This window comes from Halichoerus grypus, chromosome 12, assembly GCF_964656455.1.
Source record: "Halichoerus grypus chromosome 12, mHalGry1.hap1.1, whole genome shotgun sequence".
Lineage (NCBI taxonomy): Eukaryota > Metazoa > Chordata > Mammalia > Carnivora > Phocidae > Halichoerus > Halichoerus grypus.
This window is the reverse complement of record NC_135723.1, coordinates 11,194,753-11,219,135: the sequence shown is the minus strand read 5'-3', so window position 1 is coordinate 11,219,135 and position 24,383 is coordinate 11,194,753. Positions and strand designations below refer to the sequence as shown.

General features: G+C 46.2%; 1 protein-coding gene across 3 annotated transcripts in view; it reads right to left on the bottom strand.

The window, feature by feature from the left end:
* GLI3 (GLI family zinc finger 3) overlaps positions 1-24,383 on the bottom strand; it is a 286,929-nt gene that overhangs the window by 58,558 nt on the left and 203,988 nt on the right. For 2 of the 3 annotated variants that reach the window (XM_078059967.1, XM_078059968.1), the window contains exons 7-10: positions 23,689-23,890; positions 10,210-10,423; positions 9,098-9,214; positions 7,351-7,491 (exon numbers count right to left, since the gene is read on the bottom strand). In XM_078059967.1, the coding sequence (XP_077916093.1) occupies positions 7,351-7,491; positions 9,098-9,214; positions 10,210-10,423; positions 23,689-23,890 (674 nt within the window). The remainder of the gene's footprint in view (positions 1-7,350; positions 7,492-9,097; positions 9,215-10,209; positions 10,424-23,688; positions 23,891-24,383) is intronic. The other variant, XM_078059969.1, reaches the window with a different exon arrangement.

Below are 24,383 nucleotides of genomic sequence, written 5' to 3'. Positions count from 1 at the left end.
GACAATGCAAAGGATGGCCCTCACGACAAAGAATTCTCTGCCTCAGTGCGTCAGGGGTGAGAAGTCCTGGTTTTGGGTGCCCACCGAGGAGAACTTTCAGAAGGACATCAGGATAAGAGAACACATAACAGCATCAGGCTCTGAATCTCGACACTGCATATTCCAGAATAAGGAGGGATCCAGAGTATAAGGAACAGAGCTGGAGACCCCACCAGTCCCTCTTTCTTAGGGGTTCATGAACCAGGGGCCTAGTCAGAATCTTGACACAATTATTAATTTCATGGTGACATGCCAACCCCAAAGCTGCCTGAATACCAACCTAAACCATGTTCTTATAGGCAAAGTGCATGAACTTATCAGCTGGTAAATGTCTTTACACTTTTCCCTTTTAGAAAAATTATCAGTAACATTTTCTTGAGTATAATTTTTAAGTAACTCCCCCAGCTGTTTCGTGAAGTAAACACTATTATTACCCTTATTTCAGAGAGAAGGATGTGATGTGTCTAGGGTAGAAAGCAGCAGCCTTTGAGCCCAGGTCTGTCAGCTTTGCAAGGGACCTTGTACCGTCACAGGAGAACAGCGGCAAGCCCGAGGATTCTCTCGGATCAGGTGCTATGTATTCTTACAAAGTCACGATCACCATCATCACCATCATCATCCTCATCCTCATGCCTCAAAAGTTGACCCCCATGCTTTGCTTTGACCTAAACCTGTTTCCCTCCCGTTTCCCAGAGGCCTTTTCCAATATTCCTTACGCGCTTCTCCCCTCTTCTAAGCCCCCGGTATCTCAACCACACAGTTCTGGCTTCATCATGTTCTGTCTCATATGCTACTCACCCTATGCTTTCACGTTTCTTTGTCTCGCCCTTCCCCTGAGAACGACCAGGCGTGGAGGGTCAGGGCTAAGCCCACCATGAAGCAGGGGCAGTGGGCAGCATGCAGGCGGCTCCCAGAAGTATTCAGGGAGGAGTTGAGCGAAAGCCTGATCGGCTACTATCAGCTCATCCTTTTTCCCGACACACAAGAAGACACACTGCTACAAGCAAGTACGTTTCCACGAGGTACGCAGCCCAGCCCGAAGTGACCATCATTCCTTCTTGTACAAAGTGGGCCCGTGGAGAACATTCCAGGGAATCTTACCTAAAGTAGCATTCAGAACCAATTCAGAGGAAAATCCTCTCCAAGTGGCAGAAAGAGTTACTTGGCTAAAAATTCTGATGAAGTATTCTGGGGGGGGGGGTGTGTGTGCAAGGAAACATTTCTGGGGTACCCCAGGGCAAAACAAACTTAAGAAAGTAACTAACACATTATTCTGTACCAGTGACATCTCACTCGAAATATTGATTTCTTATTCTTCGTTCAAGGGGTAAGAACCCTTAGTAAAGGGGAAATTTTAATAATTCCATAATTACTCAAGTAATTAATATACCACGTCCTAGAAATATTAAATACGATTATTCTGGAGGGCACTTAATCTACGGGGTGGAAAAGATCCCGGGAAAAAGATGGCATGTGACTGTCTTCTCCAAAACCCCACCTGGGGGCAGACATCCATAACCGACCGTGCATCCCCACCCCACCCACCTCTCCTGCTGCAAGGTGCCGGGGAGGGGGGTGGAGGGGGGGAGCTCAGCACAGCACCCAGGTGGCTGCCAGCCAATACGTGGGCCCTTGAGAGGAAACCTGTTTGCCATCCCTATCCTGAGGACTATCTAATTCAAATCTTTCACTTGCTTTTACTAAAACTGAGGTCCAAGGAGGTGAAATGGCTTGGCCAAGTCCCATCTATCAGACCTACGCCGGGAAGAACGGGGTCCCCGCATCAGTCAAGAGCAGGTTCGGCAACAATGAATATAAAATAAGCCTGAGAACCGACATGCAGAAGCCACAGACCCAAGCGCCATTCCCCTCCCCTCCCCAACGCAACCTGCAAAAACAAATACATAAAACAAAGGGAGACGAGGCACTCTTTTCAACCCTCTGTCTGTTTCTCATTAGGCCTCCTGCATGCGATCTCCGTTTGGCCTTGGATGTTGGGGAGGGCATTTATTTTCACGGGTGTTTCACAGTATGAAAAGTGAGAAAATAGCATTCTAGAGGGTCAAATGTTTCCAGGGAGGTCATCCCAAGGGTCAGGGCAGAGATGGTGCTGCCATGCAGAATCCCACTGGCCCCAGGAGCCCATACGGCCCCTCGCGCCACCCCCCCACCTCCCACTCAGGCTCTCTCCTTTCTCTATGGAAAGTATTTCTGCAGGTGCAATTCAGTTCCTAGCTTTAAAAACAACGTGACCCTCGAGGCGCAATTGTCAAAGGATGGCTTTGAAGTTTGTGGTTCGGAGCCTGTATTTTACATGCAATATTTCCAAATAATTAGAGTAACTAAATTAACTAGCAACTCCATGTAGGGAAAAGAAGATCAAAATCTCCACTCATTCGTTTTACGTTTTATGTGCACACAAAACTAATTTCTGCCTCGTATCTGAGACCCCTATCGCATCTTACACTCCATTTTCTCTTAGGTAAGGATATACAATGAAACTTTAGCAAAGGGATCAAAATTAGATGGAAAACATTTAAAATGCAAATTTAGGATCATGGTATTAATATGAAAATAATGTCTTCAACACATCCTAACTTCACCCCGTTTCTACGGATCCACCAATTCTTCACAGATTAGATGTGCCTTCTTTACATCTAAATCTCTAGGATGTTAAAAAGAAAGCCCTTCGTTTTCATGCTGCCTATGTACAGAATTTGTTTTCAAACGGCAGCAAAGGTGATTATAAGTATATTCTTCTGATAAAAGAACCGACAGCAGGCTTTAGAGATCAAAATTTGCGGCATATGAAAACATTTAAAATCCAAGTAGGTGGTTAATCACTCTACAAAAAGGTGAATTTCTGACACCCAGCTTAAAAGATACAAAGGAACACAGGGACTTAAATGCCACCCAGTTGAAGCTGGGACTCATATAAATACAACTCACGTTCTCTGCCCTTCCGCCCCACTAGCAGGAGACGGGGCCCTCACCTGCCTAAGGCCCTCTCCGCAGACTCATTTGGCTGGGGAGGGCATGGGGAATAAAACTGTTAAAAAAAATAATTTGATGATTTTTCAGACCTCAGGAAAGAATATTATAAGTGTTACTTCTAAAGCAGAAAGAGGGTTCCGTCACTGAAATAGAGGGTCAAGGAATACAGTGATACAGCAAACAGGTGGACGTTAGGGATGGTGAGGATACTACTTTCATTCTCCGGGTCCCGGAAGTGACGTTTGCAAGCATCACCAGCCACCGAGCGGTGGTGACCCATACTGAGGTGCACATTCTTCGCATTTTTAGGAATAAATCTCCTCTTTTGAAAAAGCCTCTCAAATCAAAAACTTTGATGGGCCGTATCATGTCATTCAGAAACAACGCGGGCAGGTTTCGGAGAACCTAGAAATGACTAACTTGGGCTCACGCTGTGCATTGTTTCAGACGCCTCGACCCTCCTAGAGCTGAAGATGGGACTGAGTTCTAGGACAGAAGGAATGCAAGCGGGAAATGGGTCTCAGGAAGGTTTGGAAGCCTCCCTCATCTACGCGCGAGGCCAGGCCAGAAGATGGAAGTTGAGTTTTTTGCATGCCCTCCCCCCCAAAAAAGCCAAAACAAAACCAGAAAACATGTTGAGAACCAATATTCTGCCACTTTCAGAAATAAATTTAAATGTAAGATTTGTGTCTTTTGTAATATGCTGTGCACAACTGCAAAAAGAGAGTCTAATTTGGAATTGAAGGGAAGATGTGGACTTTCCAACTTATTTTGAGGTGTTAGAATACGTGCTTTCAGATGCCAAGGAAAGAGAAAGTGTTTGCATCTCAACAAATCAATAATCAATTCAGCCTTAATCAAAGGTACTTTGAATTCATTTTTATACCGGATCTCCTTCTTACTCTCTTGTTCTGTTCTATTTTAACTGACACCAAGAAAGGGACAAAGTATAACAAAAACCTGGTTAACAAAAATATACATCTGTCTTCTTAGCTTCTGGGCATAGAAGTAAATTTATGACAAATTTAATACTAGCTTGAGAGTAACTAAGCCCAATTATAATTATCTTGCTGGGAAGAGAAATTAATTAAACATCCCCGTGATAAAGACCCTACAGCAAACCTAGAATAAACACACACCTGGCGGAGGACAGGCGCTTGCAATAAAGGAGAGCGAAGGGAAAGGCAATGGTTAGTGCATCTGTTGGGCCAGTAATGGGACGAGGTAATGTTTAAGAGAACACGGAGCGCATTACGCTGGGAATGAGACTACCTGGCGGGCAGAGCCTGCCGCGTCCCTAATTCTCCTCTTCAACTTTGTGATTTGCTAATGTGAAACACATGTCTCCCTTTTGCACCAAGTTCAAATGGCTCTGGAATTCCAACCGTGCAGCTCAGCGACTGAACCAGAACAAGGGGAGAACTTGTCAGGATTTAAGAGCTTTCAGCAAAGCCCTTCAATTGCAGCCAGCACCCTATTCCGCGGAAGGATATCAATTATAGATAGTGACTTGCTTTAGCAGGCAGTCGGGCCTGTCAGGCCCTAGATAGACAACCATGAAGAATCATGAATCTTTCTATTAACTGTAAGAGGGGGAAAAAGAATGGGTCATGGCTATAAATAAGGCAGAGCATCAGAATGGTTTAACACCTTGCCTCTTGGTCGCGTGGAGCATGAAAATTCAGCTAATTCACAAAATGCCGTCTCTCCAAGGAGAGCCACGGGAATGGAAACAGTTAAGACTTCCCTCCGTCCTTAAAAAGAAAACTGGGGTTTGCCACTGGTATTTTTTCCACCTGCCACCAAAATAATTAGGTGGGTATGGAGCTATTCCTTCAATCAGCAAAGAATAAAGTGCTCGTGCTATCCCAGGTCACTGCTGATGCAACCAGATAACGCCCACCGGGAGGAAGGTACTTGCATGTCATGCAAAGTAAAATCGACTTAAACGCACCCATTGGCAATATCCGCACTTCAGGTAACGAGTAGAAAGGTGGAAAATAAGTGACATGCCCTAGTGTTTTTATTTAGGTTGTGGCCAAGTTATAACTGTAATCCACTTAATGTACGTAATTTATCTCAGACTAAAATTAACATCATAAAGGTACTACACTGGATTTTCTCCTACTCCTGACATGAATTCCTTCTAGCTGGTTTGGAATCAAAAATTTCCCCTGTATGTGGATTCAGTCAGATTTTTTACGATAAGACACACAACACGGTGGTCATTCAAGTTGATCGTTTAAGCAGATTTACCGCAAAACTACTCAGGTCTCTGCTAAAACATCATCACTCCCTAAAGCCTTTCGCCACTGAGATTAAATACACCTACAAGAGTCACTGTCTCTTAAAAGCTTTCGCATTCAGTAGGTAGCAGAAAGGTTAAAAACGCTACATCAAACCTGGTCTCTAATGAGGAACACGATTCCTTTGAAATGTAGACTCCGAATAAGCTCTTGCTCCATCCCGCATCTGGTAACAGCTGAACCATAATCACAGCCCTCCTTGGAAAATACAATGACTTATCCTCAGAAAAGGCACCATGAGACGGTGTCACCTCTCAGGAGGACATTTTCCAAAGCAAGCAGCTCTGGTAACATCTTGCTCACGATGGCAGTTTTCATGCAAACCGTTCCCCTCATGTGGGTTATTCACTCCTTCTATCACTAAGGGTAGCCCTGGCATACTTCACTCTTCGGGAATATCTCCCGACACTAGAAGAAAAATTCCAAACTTTTTCTTTTCCCCCTTTGGTAGGACCATGTCTGTGGTTTCCATTAAAAGTCAGCAAGAAGAAAGGGCCATTAAGTAAGGCTTGGCTTAAAAATAACACTTGCCTCAAATTAAAGAGAAAGAATTGAATTAAGTTCATGGAAAAATCTGGAAGTCTACCTTAATTAAAAACATTTGACTTTCTAGGTTTCTTGCTGTGCTGAGAAATCTATAATTCTTCCTACACAATTACAAGGAGACATGATTAAGAAAGAAATGTGGGTGGGGGGGGAGCCCTGCTGATGTCATGTTAACTCCTCAAAACATTCTGTACCTAACGGATCGCAAATCCTGGCAAACGGTCTATTTAACACTTTGCCGTGATGACGTGTGGAATACATCACAGAGGAGGAGCCGAGTTGCAGACGACACCCTGGAGAAGTTCCTGCGGACGATGAAAGATGTGGGATGTGTCAAGAATTATATAATTTTAGCATTTAAATGGAGAAGTGTTATCAAGAAATATGGGTCATCTAAAATTAAAAGTTACTAGAAAAGAAGAGACAACGGGGTGAGTGTGTGCGGTGTGTGCGTGTGGGGTGGGTGGGGCCCTGCTTCTCTGTCGGATCTTCTGTCACCGGACAAGCGGGTGAACCGGCCACACACAGCAGACAATCCGTAATGCCTCAATGGGACCCTGTGCTTGTGCACAGGAGGGTGTGAGCCTACGGCTGTCTAGTCTCGATGATCGAGAGAGAGAGACCCTTCCGTCTCAGTTGCTCCCGGTCCCATCGGCTAAGGAGACTCCTCTGGCGTGAAAGAAAGCGCCAAATCAAATGAAGCATTGGCAAAGGAAATACACCTCATCAGGTACGTGCACATGGGTGTGGGGAGCGCACTGCGTTATTGGAAATAAAACCCACAGGGGCAACACTTCTGGACCTGGTATAGTAAGATGAGGTGTGGATCTCAGTCTGACCATGCTGCAGGTTTCACAAATCCATGCCACCAGACGCATTTAAAAATACACATCACTTTTTCCATGGAACTACCCGCCCTGCAAGGGTTGGCCTTCAATCAAGAAACTGTGTTAATGGCTTCCCCAAGCATCTACCTATCTCACGCAGAGTACTAATTGCTGCATAAAATACTGGGAGGTTCCTTGGCCTTGAGGGTTTGGAAAAAGAAGGCAGAACAGAAGAAAAGGAATTCCCCACCTCTACAATTTTTTTTTTCCCTACCATGGCTGGGTCTAGGAGAGGAGAATCAAACTTGGCTAAAAGGTTAAAAATAATTCATGTCCAGCTTACTATTACTCAATAACCATCAAAGACGCAAACTCAAAATAGTGTTTTCTGGCTTACAGGATCAGAGTCATTACGCTCTCTATTGAAGACTTTATTGAATTTTACACTAAGCTTTAGCTGACTGAACAGGTCAAGCACCATGGCTCAGAGTTTTCTTTATTCTCAGAAAATCATAAAGCCCTCTCCAGTTTGCAGCCTGCTAGCTAAGAAACCTGACTCAGCGCAGGGTCAGAGAAGCCGACCCCACAGGAAAGGTCACGTAGTTGTAAAGCTCACTTCCCGAGTCCCCCCGACTTACGTGCACCAGCTGTTCCTGGGTGTCAAACTCCCGTGTGCAGCCTTCCCAGTGGCAGTTGGTCTCATAGATGACTTCAGGCTCCTGTTTGCTTTCGTCTTTGTCCCCTTCCTCCTTCACCAGGGTCGTTCCTTCCGGCTGTTCCTGGGTGGGGAGGGGGGGGGAGGGAGGAGAGAGGGGAAAAAAAGATCAGACACAATGGAAGGACAGATAAAAGAAAAGAAAAAAAGAAGAAAAAAAAACCTGATTGCATGGGTCTTCATGCTGAGGCAATTTTTCAGGGAAAAGAAAACAGAGCCCGGGTCTAGCAGCTGGATTTTATGGACAGAAGAAGTCAAACGTATGGAATCATTGTGTGCGTGTTTTCTGATTTACCAAATATATCTTCAGAGATTGTTAATGTGGGATTAAAAACAACAGTCCCAACCGTAATGATGATAAGAAATTGAGGCCAAACTTTGCCCCTGAATACAAGAGAGAAAAAGAAATTAAAATGTCATCCCGTAAGAAAGAAGCAATTAAATTAGGTCATGCAGTCTTTACCCAAAAGACTGGCCTTTCTCTTTCGGTTAGATTCTTTTTCGTGTATTAATTTGTTGATTCTCATATTTTGGAATCAGGGCAATGGTTTACCAGTAATTCTAATTCTGCCTTCCCCTGCCCTGGAGGCTGTGACAGGCACTTTCTGGGTTTTAGAGGGATCATGTCTTCCTGGTTCAACCTCTGAGCTCCGAGGATACGGCTTGCTGCCCAAGAACCACAGCATCTAAAGCTTAGCAGCTGCGTCTTTTCTACCGTCCGAGGCAGCTTCACGGCAGTGAAAATGCAAACAATTTCCAGAACTCTGGGAGATGACTAGGTGCACAGATTTGGGATCTCATCTGGGGCAGGATGACAAAAACTGCATACGAGCATTTAGGTGTAACCAGCAAGGTTGTTGGCCAGGAAAATTCAAGGAAAAGGATGGATTTCAGAACCTACGACACCCATTCATTCCATCCTCAAAGTGCTCACTCGAAAGGAAATTTGGGTGGAGGTAGTCTGAGCTGGGGGCTGGAGCAGCCTGGATGTAGAAAGGTCCAGATTCTGTGGATGTCCAGACTCCTGTCCAACCCCTATTTCCAGGAATTAATATTCACTGACCTCCTTCCTGTGTCAAGCACAGGGACCCTAGGGGATGGTATTATAGGCATAATAAACACATTTTAAAATGGAAACTCAGAGGGTCTAAATGCCTTAAAGAAGAGACCAGATTGGACCTTCAAAACTCGTACTTTCAAGACTCTGGGTAAAGAAAGGACCAGAATCTAACTGGCCTTAGGTTAGTTGTGCCTTGATCCATCCCTCCGTTCTGGTAAGTGGGAAAAGGCAAAATGAGAACAAATAAGAACATGATCAGTGTAAGGAATATCATCAACTCTGCCCAGCTCTGGCTTAGGGCCAGGAGTTCGTATTTCGGGGCCTGAGACCAGGGCTCAGGACTGAAGCTTGGTCCCTATCAGTGATCAGGAACAAATTAATCCAACCACTTACACCACGAGCTACAGTTTATCTCCCCCCGCCCCCCAACAGCTTCCTGCAGCGTTTCTGAGTTAGAGAATCAAACGGAGTCAGACTCCATCACTGGCCTCCTGCCAAATGCGTGGGGATGGCCAAGGCCAAGGCCAAGAACACAGTGGATACGGAAATTCTGTGAGAGACCTCAGCTCGGAGGGAGCCATAGGCCAGCGGCAGAGCCCCGGTGCCTCACCTGCTGGCCCCGCGGCCCCGGGCTGGGCAGGTCTTCGTCGGGCTTGATCTTGGACCTCTTGTTATGCATCAGGTCACCCGTGCTACTCACCGCGGACTCACTCGTCGGCTTGTTCTGCTGGTCACATTTGCGGGGACAGAGACAGAGACAAAGATTAGGTTTCTAAGGAGCGGGACCAGAGCTAAAACACACAAGTGTAGACGAGCAGGCCAATGTGGCATTAGAACAAGGACTCTGGTAACGCTCTAATCCCACGACAGCAGAGTTCAGAAAATGTGTCTGAGGCTAGAAAACACATCCATGAGGAAGCTCCTTGGTCCCACTCAGGAGTAGAAACTCCCTGTGGCTTCTAGGGGCGCCTGCATGGTTCAGTTGGTTAAGCGTCTGCCTTCAGCTGGGGTCATGATCCCAGGGTCCTGGGATCAAGCCCTGAGTCGGGTTCCCTGCTCAACGGGGAGCCTGCTTCTCCCTCTCCCTCGGCCGGCTACTCCCCCCACTTGTGCTCTCTCTCTCACTATGTGTGTCAAATAAATAAATGAAATCTTAAAAATAAATAAATAAATAAATAAACTCCCGGTGGCTTTTAAAAGCTAGAAGAATAGAGCCGGGGGCCTGGGCTTTCATGAGCTCCCACGGCGTATTTAGAAGAACAGAGTTGTGAGGTGGGTAGGAAACTAAAAGAAACAATTTACAACGTTCTTTATTTAGAGGATTCAGACTCTTCTCTGAGCGGGATTAGTGAGAAGGTTAAGAGCAGAGGGCACGGCGTGGTTTGTCCCGTGAAGTATCACAGGATTCGAGGTGCCACTGGAGAGTCACCAAGCGAGAGTGACCCCTTCACGCAGCGTACTGCCCTGAGTAGGGTTACAGACCCTCATCAAGCAGCCTGCTGTCCCACCGAGGAAGAAACGACTCTGGGGGGGGAAGCCACTGCTGAATGAGGAACACACACATGCCACACTCATCAAATCTGAAGACTATGGCCCTGGGTTAGGAAGACAGCGGCATGGAAGCCACGAGAATGCCAAGGTAGTGGGCCCGCTCGGAGTTCCTGGGCTGGGCATGGCTCTCCCCTACGATTACAGGACGGATCACCAAGCTGTGTCTCTCACCTGTGAGGACTCAGAAGGGCCCGAGCTGACCTGGACGGGGTTCAGAACCGTGGGGATCCCAGGAATAGGCCTCTGTGTTGGAAACGTTGGAGCAGGGTGGATGAGCGGAGGGCTGTGTCCAAAGGCCGAGCCTAAGCTCTGTTGTCGGCTTAAGATTTGTTGATGCATATGGAGGGACACGGGTGCAGAAGGGTAGGTGAAGCTCAAGGCAGGGCTGCAGGTGGGGAAGAAAGAGTAGAAGGCTCTCGTTTACACGAACGCAGAGATTACTGCGAGCACACCAAGTTTGCATCATTACACCTGGTGCTACCATCCCAAATGACAGGTCTCCCTATTGAAATCAGAAGGTAAAAACGGTTGCCAATGAACATCTTGGACACTTCCAAGAGAAACGCAGCCACTGAGCCAGGACACACATGTGCCCGCGCCCAGACACACAGACCTGAAATAAGGCTCAGCACGACGGAAACAAGAGGCGTCGGCTCAATAACAGCTATTTATTGCAATAACAAACTTTATATAAAAAAGAGAATGGGTGACTACATGCTTTATAGTACTTTTATTGGCTCTCAGGGCCGTATGTTTCCGTGCATGGAGCAATTCCTTTAATCTCGGCTCACGCTGCGTGCTTTCATATGTCTCCAGATCTTATTACAAGAGGAAGGAAAATCAATTGGTTAAATGTGTTTTGAACACCATGCTTGTCATATCACTCATTTGTTTGTAAAGATGGAAAGCTTGGTTCATCCAGAATGCCACCTAAAGAATTTCCATCAGTGCCGTCTGGTTACAGAAGCTGATGGATTAACCTCTCCTGGCTGAAATCGGTGATCAATGGGCTTCGGTGGAGGAATATTCCAATAGGAGAGCACGGCTCCCTCTCCCAGCTAAATAGCATTAAATGTTTGTGAAAGCCCATTATACATGCTAATGCCTGTCACCACTTCATTATGCCCCAGCACCGTCCAGCCTGCAGCGGGTTTCCAGGAAGCCGCACTCTTACCTAAAGATTTCTCAACCGATAGACGGTGTCAAATCGTTCTTTGTGCCGGCACAGTTTAGGAATCAAATCCTCTTAAAAGAATGAAGTGTTCTCAAGGAATTTGCCAATGGCTTAAAAATGCATGAAAAACTATAATTGCATTCATGAACATTTCCTTCTTAAAAATAATCAGTGAAAAATATATATATATATATTTCCTCCATCCTGCTGTGTAATACCCAGAAAGAATCGGGGTTTCTTGTAATGTCAAAGGTAGAATTCATGCAAATTTCCAATCTGGTGGGTTAATTACTATTGCTGGTAAGCGCATTAACTGAGAATATAATAATAATTACAATAACAAAATTCAAACCACTTCAACAACTTTAAGTAATAATTCCAAAGATATACTCTGTTCATTAACGTGACTCCACATTTTGCCTATTTGACTACAATCCATGAAAGGCGGCTTCAATGGGATTACATTACTATTATTCCTACAGAGAACCTTGCGTTACAATAGCTTGCCCATTTAAGACTGAATATCATTAAAGAATACCCTTGGAGAATTTCACCCAGCTTGGAGGAACTCTCCTTTCATTCTGCATTGTAGTTCTGTAATAAAGGCAAGCAGAAACATGGTGAAAACAGTCATTGTTCATGGCAAGTTAGGGAAAAATCAGTAATAATATTCTGTTTCTGCCGTGCTATAGTTTCTGCCCGTGTTTCCGAAAGCAACCGTGAATGATTACAGCAAGACTCCGCTAAGGTAGCCGTGTGGATGATTGATAGGGCATTAATCAAAAGATGCATATCTGCCCCAGAATTTGTTCACAAGCTTTCCTCTAATAGCTGATTTCATGTTCACTGAGCTCTATGCCAGTTTGTCCAATTTATTTTTCAGCGTACAAGCCATTCATCAAAAAACACAATGATTTAACACCCCCACCCCTTTCCTTTTGGTGAATGGGTATTACTGAGTATAACTACCTTATTCTACTCATTAAAAAAGCAAAAACCCGAAGACCCCACTACACATATATTTACAATGTGACACAGAGTTTCCAGGAGCCTCCAGACACCTTCCTGTAGTTTCCTGAGCCCACACGATCGGGCAGGCGTGGGAGCGGACACTTGTAATTCCAGAAGGCACAACATTTGGGGGCTCAAAAAGTTAGGACCTGACTAAGAATCGAGGCCACTAGAGAAAACATTTCAGAAGGCAGAACACGCCCTCAGTTGTGTATATAAGCAATTTACAGATGTTCACAGCCAGGCAGGATGGGTCCATTTTTACTTTTCAAAAAGATGTCAAGAGAGAAGGAAAGCAAGGCCCAGCTTCCTGCTGAGGGCTCCATCCTCAGCTACACTCGGTCTGACCTCAGCTGACATCGGGAAGGGCAGGGACAGCTTTTGACACATTCGGAGAACGTCCCATCCCCTTTCGGGGCTGCTTTCTTGCTGATAAAAGCAGGTGCCAGGAATAAGCATTCTCCAAAATCCATGTCAACTCCATGTCACTTCCAGGCAGAACGGCTGAGCGTGTTCAACCTCACTGCTTATTCGTAAGGAGTAGGCCACAGAAACGCTCTGTCCGCCACGTGTAAGGGGCGGGCGGGGGCAGGCCTGGTCCCCACCTGCAGAGCTGGTGCTGCGGGAAGCTGGAGGCTCATCCAGATCACAGAGCCTCCGAGGGACGCGATGACACACGTCGTTCTTGGCTCTGTCACAGCATCAGCAAGGATCGGGAGCCAAGGCTCCTGCTCTCAGAAGACCCCACGTGGAGGTGGAGACAGTTTGTAAGGAAGAAGCGGAGGATGGGCGACGTCCTGCCACCGCGTGGGGATGTCGACAACAACAGAAAGAACGCGTGGAAAGAATAGATGAGGAATTCCCACGGGTGGGGAGTCAGGGGTCAGTCACCACTCCTGCTCTCTGACTCGAAGTGGCCCTGAGAAGCTCCGCCTCGGGAGGGGGCGTGGGAAGCAGGAGAGCCCCCGGCCCACTGGTCCTGCCGTGTCCTTCCCGAGCTCAGCACGGTCACATCCTTTCTGTCGGCCGGGTCTTAGCTAAATGTCACCTCCTCGGACAGCGAGGCCTTCTAAGACCATGGCCCCAGCAAAATGAGCCCCCCCGCACGATGGGTCCGCTCACTTTCTACTGTTGGACACTTCTGTTCCCCAGCCACACCCACGCTCTCTGAAGTCACGCCCTGTCTCCGTCTAGACCATGAGGTCCCCATGAGCTGACCCTCTGGCGCTGGGGACGCTGCCCAGCACACAGCAGGCCCTCAATATTGAGTCCGTGAGCGACCGAATCTCTTCTTCGGTGTATTGGTGCCCACTCAACTGCTGCAACAAATTACCACAAACTTAGTGGCTGAAAACGACACACGCTTACTATCTCCCTGGCTCATGAAACTAGTACTGCGTTCTTCCGGAGTCTCTTGTAGCTTCGAGAGGCTGCCCGCATCCTCTGCTTGTGGCTCCGTATCACTCCGACCTTCTTCTCTGACTCTGACTCTGGTCCCCCACCTTCGTCTTAAAAGGATGCTTTTAATTACATCAGGGCCACCCGAATAATCCCGAGTAATCTCCTCATCTCAAACTCCTTAATAATATCCCAGGTACAAGATTCCTTTTGCTGTGCAAGGTAAGAGGCTCATGCTTTCCTGGGACTAAGACGTGGACTTCTTTTGGGGCCTATCACACCCAGAACAGTCAATTCAAAGAAAAACATGTTTTCCTCTGAAAACTACAATTGGACAATGTGTCTATAAAATGGTCTAAACAAAGCTATTGTCTAGATTCATGTCTTTCTACAGAACTTTAGCAGCTGAGGATAGTCTTTGCCGATTGCAGAGGTCAGAATTAAAAAGAAAAGATAAATCCTAACCTTTAGAAACCCTGAAAAAAAAAAAGCTGCCTAAATAGTTCTTGTATTCATTCCATAATTTCCTAGAAATTAAAGTATTCATATTGTTGAAAATTTTTATAAATCTCTTCTGTGTCCTCTGAAGCAGGACACGGCCTAATTTAAAACTTGGTCCTCAAAGCCTTTTTACATTTCTGCTCACCCTATTCTTTCCTGTGGATCCCATGCAGAAAGATTAATTTTATAATCTGATATCTGGATTCTCTTCACTCAATATTTAACATATTAAATATTATTTTGAAAAAAAAATTTTCAGCTTTCACTTCTTTTCCAAATGACTATGGGAAAGATGGAGTAACTTAAAATACACAAACATTTATAAATTATTTATCTATATTTAGTCGATGAGACTAGGAGAAAAAGTGTCACATGGCCCCCATCTTCCCAAGCAATGCACTAACAAGGTCATAGGCCTCCTGAGACAACAATCCAAAAGTAAGTCTTCTGAAGGAGAGGAAAAAGAAGTGCTCAAGTCCAGAAGTCTGAGGAATATGGGTTCAACAGTCCCCAGATCCCACTGAGCTGTCACCATGGGATGTGCATTCTAGGCGACCCAGCCCAGACACAGTTTGAAACAGTATTTGGAAGAGCTTCTAGAAACTAGTGATCCTTGCAAAACACTCCGAGAAACACTTTTCTAGGACAAGAGTTATTAAGCCAGAATAAATTGATTTCAATATTAATTTGCCCTTCACTTTTCTCAAGGGCAGAAAAGGAGAAAGGTGTGGATTTTAGGTCCTTCACTACAATATGGACAGTGTCCTCATCCACCCAATATAATTTCTATCCATTAGAACAGATTTACAGTTATAGAGTTTTTTGCTTTATAAAATACCTTAAAGGAGCATTCCTTTGTGTTTGGTGACTCAGCGATAGAACTTTGAGCACATCAACATAAAAAAAAAAACAAAAAAAACCCCAAAAATACTCATGGTCAGTTCCCCCTTTATGCTCAGCTTTGAGCTGAGTTAACAGTGATCAACAAACTGTTGTCTGAGTGGGAACCGGTTATCCTATTTTCCGAAGATTTAAAATGAAAGCTCCCAAAGTCTGAATCTTTGAAAAAGTTTTGATGTATTTATCCTCTATCAAAAATCAGAGGTAAATTTTTGTCAATTCTCTTTTGCAAAGTATGGCCAGGTTTTGCAAATTGGGCCCTGTTTCTTAATGTGCAGTAAATAGCATAGTCACACCTCACCTATCTGGAAGTCTCCTGTCTGGGAATCTCAGCAACTACCCCCAATCTAGCTAAATTTGGAGTGTAAGTAGAAAGAAAATGTTAAGTGAAATAAATGTCCTAAAATGCACACATGAAATCCTGCAACAATTCAGTAAGTTTTAACCAAAGACTTTTTATATATCCCACTTACAGTCCCAGAGCATAAAATAAGTTTTGCAACTAGCAAGTGATACATTATTACAATCAATACATGGAACTTTGAAATTCATAATCATCTTTCACTTTCACAACATTGTTTTCTCACACCAAGGAAGTAATGTGAGCCAACATTTGTACAAAAACCTTGTGATCAATCCGTGCATCAAATTTATATTTAATTCCTAGAATGACATGTGAGTGGGGACACTAAAAGTTCGTATTGCAGAAGATCACTCACTAAACATTTATTCAACCCTACCACACATAAAGGTATTTCAGTCATTAATATTCAGGTCAGATGGATGAAATGCAATTAAAATGGCTATCAGATAAGCCCACATATGTTTTAAAAACAACTGAGGCATTCTACCCATGGTGGGGGCAACAGGGTGGGGGTGTGCCCGATAATGCAGTATTGGAACAGGATATAAAGTGGCATAATTTGGCCTGCTGCAGTCCTTTACATCAGAAGGGTAAACAGAGCTGATTACAATATCGAAGAAATCTGTGATTCAAGAAAAATAAAGAAAATAAATAGAGGAAGTATCAGAAGGATGGCAAGAGGCTGGATCACCCAGCCACTGTGCACTTAAAGGTAAAGGTTTCCGCTTGATTATTTAAGGACTCCCAATCAAAATGGTGACTCTCCCTAGAGTCACCAAGGGACGGCTACTCCCACCACATGCAGGGCCCCTGCTCCTCTGAGTAAACGCACACCCTACAGGGGGAGAAGTGGGGGGAGGCTGTGGGGAAGCAAACAGTACCCCACATGTCTCACCCCCACCTGGTTCAGCAGAGAGGCTCACGGGTTTCCAGGTTCATTTCTAGAACACGCGCCACTTCCTACCAGTGTGAAGAATACGCGGAGCCTCTGCCTACTTAGGAAATGTCTTGTTTTAAATATAAGGTCATCGTTAACTACCGACAAACACGTGTTTTTCAATTGCTTGGGCTGCTGTATTTTGCTCAGATGTGAATTTTGGAAACATCCTTAAAAGAAATGCGCGCTGGGGTGCCTGGGTGGCTCAGTCGTTAAGCGTCTGCCTTTGGCTCAGGTCATGATCCCAGGGTCCTGGGATCGAGTCCCATGTCGGGCTCCCTGCTCAGCGGGAAGCCTGCTTCTCCCTCTCCCACTCCCCCTGCTTGTGTTCCTGCTCTCGCTGTGTCTCTCTCATCAAATAAATAAATAAAATCTTAAAAAGAAAGAAAGAAAGAAAGAAAGAAAGAAAGAAAGAAAGAAAGAAAGAAAGAAAGAAAGAAAGAGAAAGAAAGAAAAAAAAGAAAGAAAGAAAGAAAGGAAAAGAAATGCGATACTTTGACTATGTATGACTCTACGCCTGGGCACTGGGATTAAGAACATTCATACTGCATGGAACTGGAGGGTGTTATGCTGAGCGAAGTAAGTCAATCAGAGAAAGACATGTATCATATGACCTCACTGATATGAGGAATTCTTAATCTCAGGAAACAAACTGAGGGTTGCTGGAGTGGGGGGTGGGGTGGGAGGGATGGGGTGACTGGGTGATGGACACTGGGGAGGGTATGTGCTATGGTGAGTGCTGTGAATTGTGCAAGACTGTTGAATCTCAGATCTGTACCTCTGACACAAATAATGCAATATATGTTAAGAAAAAGAAAAAAGAAGAAGATAGCAGGAGGGGAAGAATGAAGGGGGGAGATCGGAGGGGGAGACGAACCATGAGAGACAATGGACTCTGAGAAACAAACTGAGGGTTCTAGAGGGGAGGGGGGTGGGAGGCTGGGTTGGCCTGGTGATGGGTATTAAAGAGGGCACGTTCTGCATGGAGCACTGGGTGTTATACGCAAACAATGAATCATGGAACACTACATCAAAAACTAATGATGTACTGTATGGTGACAAACATAACATAATTAAAAAAAAAAAAAAGAAGAAGAACCTTCACACTGCAATTTCTGTGTGAAGAATTCAACGGGGAGAGTTGCTTCCCAGTATCGCATCTCTCCTAGCTCTTTGGCTCATGAAACCATGAGCGACGGTCAGCGCTTGGTAACAGGACAGCCCCACAGTGTGACACACTGGCTTCAAGAACAGAGAAGGCAGTGGGGGAGGGGAGGAGGGGGAGGCTTTCTCATCAAAACCGACCTTGTGGCTACGTTGGGGCGGGGGCACTAACGAAGTTGTCCACTCTCTGGCTGCAGCCGCGCAATTTACTGCCCCACGGCTGCCATTCCAAGTAAGAACAATTCTTCCCAGTTTTGCTGCGAATCGGCCAACACCTATTCTTACTCGTCTATGCACAGACCCAGGGACACACATGCCTGCAGGGGCTTCTATTTGAAAGGAGAGAAAGAAAGCTTCCACTTCAGTCCAGAAAACCTCCCAGGGCAAGTTTATTGGAAAACGCAGCAGCCTCCGAAGCAACGAGCACACGAATAAGGCCCACACCCTCACAAAACAAGGAAGTACCACCCCAACATTTACACTGAGGCATACGCACTCCGTGGAAGCTGCTTTGGACAAAAAAATCCATTTGGCTTTGTATGACAAGTGTTCTAACAGGCTTTAAAAGCCACTTGCCATTAAACAGACAAGACCTCTGGGAACATGAATAGCAGCGACACCCTCTCCAATGAGGTTAGGCTGGAAGCACCTAAATCATGTAACTATTCAGCCATGCAGAGATGGTTAGAAAAAGCATAAATCAGGGGCACCTGGGTGGCTCAGTCAGTTAAGCATCAGCCTTCAGCTCAGGTCATGATCCCGGGGTCCCAGGATCAAATCCCTGCATCGGGCTCCCTGCTCAGCCAGGAGTCTGCTTCTCCCTCTGCCCCTCACCCTGTTTGTGCGCTCTCTCTCTCTCTCTCAAATAAATAAATACAATCTTAAAAAAAAAAAAGACAAATAAAAAGCATAATCAGTTTTTCAAAGACATCATCAGGAATTATTCCTCTGTTATGAAGAGCACTTCCTACCAATCCTTTTGGCCAGGCCTCCCATTGGAGAGTCCTAAGAGAGAAGCCTGGGGACAGAAAGAGGAAGTGCAGAGTCAGCCGCACCAGGTTCAGCCCCAAAAGTATTGGAGTGCCTTTGATCCAGCCCATTGGCCTCCCTGAGTATCAGCTCCCTCCACCCGAAACCAATGCAGCCTCCTTGGGAGCTTCGAAGGCTTCCTGCTCTTCCCGGATCAGGGGCCCAAGGCTGTGCATAACCGGGCCCCAGCCTGCCTTTCCTGTTTACTACCATCTGGCCCCTGGATTCCTGACACTCCCTCGGCACCCAAGCTTCTCCATCCCACGGCCTTATCTGGTCCACTCATTCATTCGTACCTGATTGGAGGCTCTTCCCCTTCAGGAGTTCAGTGAGGGTGGGGGGCCTGCCTCTCATCCATCCTGGTAGCCCCCATGCCCAGCAGAGCTGAATATGCAGCTAAATATTGGGGGGGGATGAACGAGTAACTGATGAAATGAAGTGCTCTCTAAAACCAATGACCACATATGGGAGGCAATAAAAACTATCTTTCTCAGTATTAATCACTCTTGCGGCTGCTGGGGGAGAAGTTTGTCACCACTTTCAGAAAAAGTAATCAGAGCTTCAGGGCACTGGTCATCTGGCACTGTATTCACCTCCACTCTGTTCTTCGCTGTGTCCCACCCAGCCTGTAAGAGGCATCAACAAGCCAAGAGCCAAGCTGCCGTGGAGGCCGAGCTCGTCCCTCTCCTGCCTCGGGAAGTGGCAACGGACACCTGCTTCCTCCAGGGGCCTGGGACGCGAGACGGTGGCCGCTGCAGGACACGGAGCACAGCCCACCGTCCCGACCCCAGCCACAGCCCACGGTGCCGGCCATGCAGCCTGTCCCACTTGTGGTGCCCGACTCCCACTTTCATCGAGGTGTCTGTCCTGACCACGCCAGACCCAAGACCACTGAGGACACAAGCCCATCTTCCGTTTAGCCATAAACTCAAAGCGAGAACGCTGTAGCTGGTGGGTTGGAAATGAGCGGGTTACTCATTTCTTCATTTCCGTTTACCTTTGGCAGGAAACTACAGGAAGAGGAGGGTCGTCTGAAACCCTTTCTTCTGACAATGGTGCAATTTCTAGGGAAAGGTATTAGCAGAGGCAAAGGTATTTCTACTATGCTGCCATTAACTGGGTATTTATAACATCCACCATAACCACAGAGAGTGGAGGTCACAGGTTGTGTTTGATAAATGTGAATCATCTAGGCTTAGATGGGAGTCTTCAGGGAGATGGACAAGTTAAAACTTCTTGAGACGGCCAAATACTTCACAACGACCTTTCCAAGTGCACGGGGTTTTTTCGGAACAGTCATTTTAGTTATGATATATAAAAGAACAAGATTTATGATGTATACTTGGACAACAGGGTTGAAAAGTGAGACATAATCGAGTACGCCAAGGGGCTTTTGTGAATAAATATGTGCTTTCTACGGTATTTTTATAGCAGTCTGAATTATTAACTAAATATATAAACACAAGAATCATACACAAAGGTAGGCATTTGCTTTTTTATCCCTTTATTTTGTATCATCCCTCTCTCTCTCTGTAGCTCTCAACATATGGACATTTAATATACTATTCATAAAGACTGTAACATTCTGAAAATCAGAATTATTCATCTGCCATGTAGAAAGTTCCTTTAATAAAGGGGCTGATGAGAATTCTAATTACACGTTAAAGAGCTCCTTCAGGGGCGCCTGGGTGGCTCAGTCGGTTAAGCGTCCGACTCTTGATTTCGGCTCAGGTCATGATCTCAGTGTTGTGAGATCGAGCCCTGTGTTGGGCTCTGCGCTCAGTGTGGAACCTGCTGGAGAGTCTCTCTCTCCCTCTCTCTCTGCCCCTCCCCCCCCATGAGTTCCTTCATTTCTTCATGCAAGAAATATCCACTGAGTGGTGTCAAGGTGAGAATGCACAGGTGTTGTGGGGGGCAGTGTGCAGCCATGAAACTGCCACCTTGAGGCGCCTGGGTGGCTCAATCATTAAGCGTCTGCCTTCGGCTCAGGTCATGATCCCAGGGTCCTGGGATCGAGCCCCGCATCGGGCTCCCTGCTTGGCGGGAAGCCTGCTTCTCCCTCTCCCACTCCCCCTGCTTGTGTTCCCTCTCTCGCTGTGCCTCTCTCTGTCAAATAAATAAATAAAATCTTTAAAAAAAAAAAAAAAAGAAAGCGCCACCTTTACAACTCAACCAACAGCGTTACTCTGCAGGCCAATACCAGAAGCAGGTCAGGCACCAGAAAACGGCGCAAAAGTCAAATGCAGTTTGGGGTCCGGTACAAGGCAGGGGATTGGGATATTGGCACGTGACCTTCTCCAACTTCCTCCTGCAAAGACCCACTACGTGGACAAGTAAAACAAGAGCGACAGTACACTCTTCCAAATCTCTGTGCCACAGAAACAAGGAGCGTGCCTCTCGCCCCAACCCCATTGCCTGGTCCACGGCAGAGACTGCACGCCCTCAATCCACGCTCGCTCCTGTATCTTTCCCTCCTGAGACAGTTAGCTACGCTTTGTACCTTTGCTCGCCCTTCCTCCCTTTCCCCGCCACCCACTGGTCCTACCACTTTTCTGATTATTCCTCAAGTCAGTTTTTAGTTCACAGAATCAAACTAAGAACAGGGCCAGCAAAGCACTAACATCGCTCCAGCTACAGGACAGGCAAATGGTGCTGATGACAATTATTCTAATTATCGTGTTATACGGCAAGCTGATGTCATCCTGGGTTATCTGAAATACCTTATGTGCATTAAAAGCTACCTATGCTCCTAACACACACTGGGTGGATACTGAAGAGTGAGAGGTCAGGCTGCCAGAGAGAAGATAGAATGGAAAGGCTCCAAAGGAAGAGCAGGAGTGCATGGTGGCCGGACCCCTGACCATAGCAGGCTCTCCTGGGACCTGACTGGTCTTGAATGCAAACCTCTTCTTCCAGCTGTAATGAGAATGGCAGGGTCTGTGGGAGCTCCTTGGAGGCAGGGGAAAATGATCAGTCCCAGTCAGGATCCGGTACTAGGTTACCTGGGCAGAGGTGAGCAGATCAAGAAGGCAGAGAAGGTGGGGGGTAAGAATAAAGAAAGACAACATTGTGACCATCTGCACCATATTCTATTCTGAGGCTCTGAGATGCTGGAGAAAGTCAAGCTAGCTGGGCGGAAAGCCAGAAGGGGAAAAAACTAAGGAGAAGCAAGAGAAATAAATGCTCACCAGGATTCTGTGTGAACGTAAGTTTTGTGAATATCCTGGTGTGCCATATTTCTACTACTTTGATGCTATGACTGCTAGTCAAGCCACATAATAGTCACATAATTTCAGCAAACCGAGATATGGTCATTGGCAGTCTGCATGATGCCGGAAATATCTGCTAGGAGTGCAGGAACAACCAGGCCATGGTTCGGAGACGGGCACACTTCCTCAGAGCCAGCCTGGGATGATCGTGGGGGTCACACGGCCGGGCCGCGCTAGCTCATCTCCTGGACGGACCATCCAGGATCAGCTCTCCCAAGACTTTGCCCCGTGGGCGGGGTCTTCATCCTGGCACTGCGCATCCACGCCGGCTTTAATAAAATGTGTCCTCTCCTACACGGGGTGTCGGGTCTGTTGCTTACAAGTGTGAAGACTGAGCTTCAGAGAACCGACGGGCAAGGACAGTTTGCAGAGCTGGTGGCAAAGCTGGGATCTGACTACATGTGCCCAACTCCAAAGCCTCCGTTGGTGACGACTGTGGCTAATCCTGAAGACACCCCGGGACCCCCTCTATGTCCTGACGACTATCACGTCCGCAGAGTTTTTTGCTTTGCTCCATGTTTCCACCCTTGAATGACCATACTGAAAGCACATCACATCAACATAAGGCTTATAATACTTCAACACTAACTTGTGTGCCGAAGACGATTGTTGATAATTGAACAAGCAAAGAATTAAAACCGTAATTGAGAATGTTATGGAAAAAACGATGTTATTCATCATTTCTAGTAAATATGCTGTGTTCCTACTGCTAACATTTTTTTCCCCAGACTGTTGGGGTCTCCCTAATGTGTATATCCATCATGGAACACCCATCAACTAAGAACGAAAGCTACTGTCCATCTATAGAAACACACCAGTAACAAAACCCTCACTTATCCAAAGCAAGCCTGGTGAAAACAGCCTTTGCTATGTCCTTCTAAAGCAAGGAATCACCCATGGTTTGCAAAACTCCAGTTCAAAAAGATTGCTAGGAACTGAACTCTTAAATTACGGGAAGAAAAACTTAGGGGAAGGGATAACTAAAGTCGATAACCACGGTTGCCTAGTTGATGAAGTAGGACATGATCTAATTCAATGCCGACAACAACCATTTGGTAACTAGCACAGCTCAAAACAGTACGTGCGTGATTAGCTGATAAAAGCAGGGTAAGCACGCCTAAAATTCATCACTTGGCTTACTTTTATTCCCTGCTTACTGACACCAGCCCACGTTTGATCAGTAGCGGGAAGGAGTATTTTCAAGTAAGCATGTTTACAGAAGCCTGTGTTTGTACATTCACGTGCAAGCACAGACATAATGCACTTCACCAAAGGAAGTGTCAAAATGTTCTCGTCGTACGGCAAGGGAGGATGACAAAACAGAGGGCTTTCAAATTAAGCTAAAAATGCTTAATAGGAAAACAAGGAAATCTTCCTTTGCCCCATTTCCTCTGACAGACATGCCTTCCGATGTCATCGTGTCTCTTCCCTTAAAAATCCTGCTCACGCCTTTTCTTCCTTCCTGAAATGTACCCCTCTCCCCCCATCGTTAACAAGTGTGAATTACACCAGGCCTGCTCTTCTGCTTTCTGCTCCTGTCCCTCCTTCCACGTGCTGCACGACCAGGTATGAAGTGGGTTTTCTCTCCAGAGAGCTGTAATTAGTAAGAGGGGCTCCGACGAAGGATGTGCCATCCTCACTGCCTCCTACAAAGCGGACTCCACCGTCACGGAATAGCTACGTACCTGCATACGGGCTACTAATCAAGTCTGCCAAATGATGATCTTTGGCCCAGGCCTTGGCTCTGGAATTCACTGTAGTGTTATCTGCCTGGCCTCCCCGGTCAGGCCCGGGGTCGTGCAATCGTAGTCATCCTCAGAGGGAGTTAGTCCCGCAAACGCGGGCCAATCGGGCACTGCCCCTTCATTAAAGAGAGACACCGTGGATTCAGGAAAACACATACCTGATTGCGCTCGCAGACAAGTGGCCGTAGGAACCGCTTGCTGAAGAGCTGCTGCGAGAATTATTGAGAATCGTGACCAAGGAGTTGGGAGACGTCCTTATCATCGTCTGAAGGTCAAAGCTGTGATCAGACAGCGGTGATATGGACAGCGTACGTTTTCGGCTCGGCCTGGCTGACAGCCTGGGGCTGGGGAATCTGGTGCCTGTTGCAGAAACAAAACAGAGCCCGGTTACCTGTGGTTGTAACTCCATACCTGTGATTCACTGCTACGGGCCTGGCTGGAAGAAGGGAAGGGTAAGAAGCCAGCAACTTGCGGTGACAAGTGGCCTCTCCACCCACTTGTGATCTACTGGTTACAACTGAGGAAATTAGGGAGAAATATTTATCTTCCAGGGCTTACCTCGGGGGAGCTCTGTTTATTAATGTGCAGGCAAAATGATAAATTGCTAAACAAAAGGGAAAGACTTTTATGTGTTATCCCTCTCATTTCCAGTGATTTATGAATCTGACGGCTGCTTAGATATTCCCATCATTAATTCACCACAAGCAACAAAGACAGTGGTCCCCACAGTTACACAACACACCCCTCCCCATCCCAACACACACCATTTTAAGGCAATGAGCCAAAGGAGAAAATGATTTAAAGCATCTGAAGATTAGAAATTCAGCTTAGTTATGCCCTCATTTCCCCATGA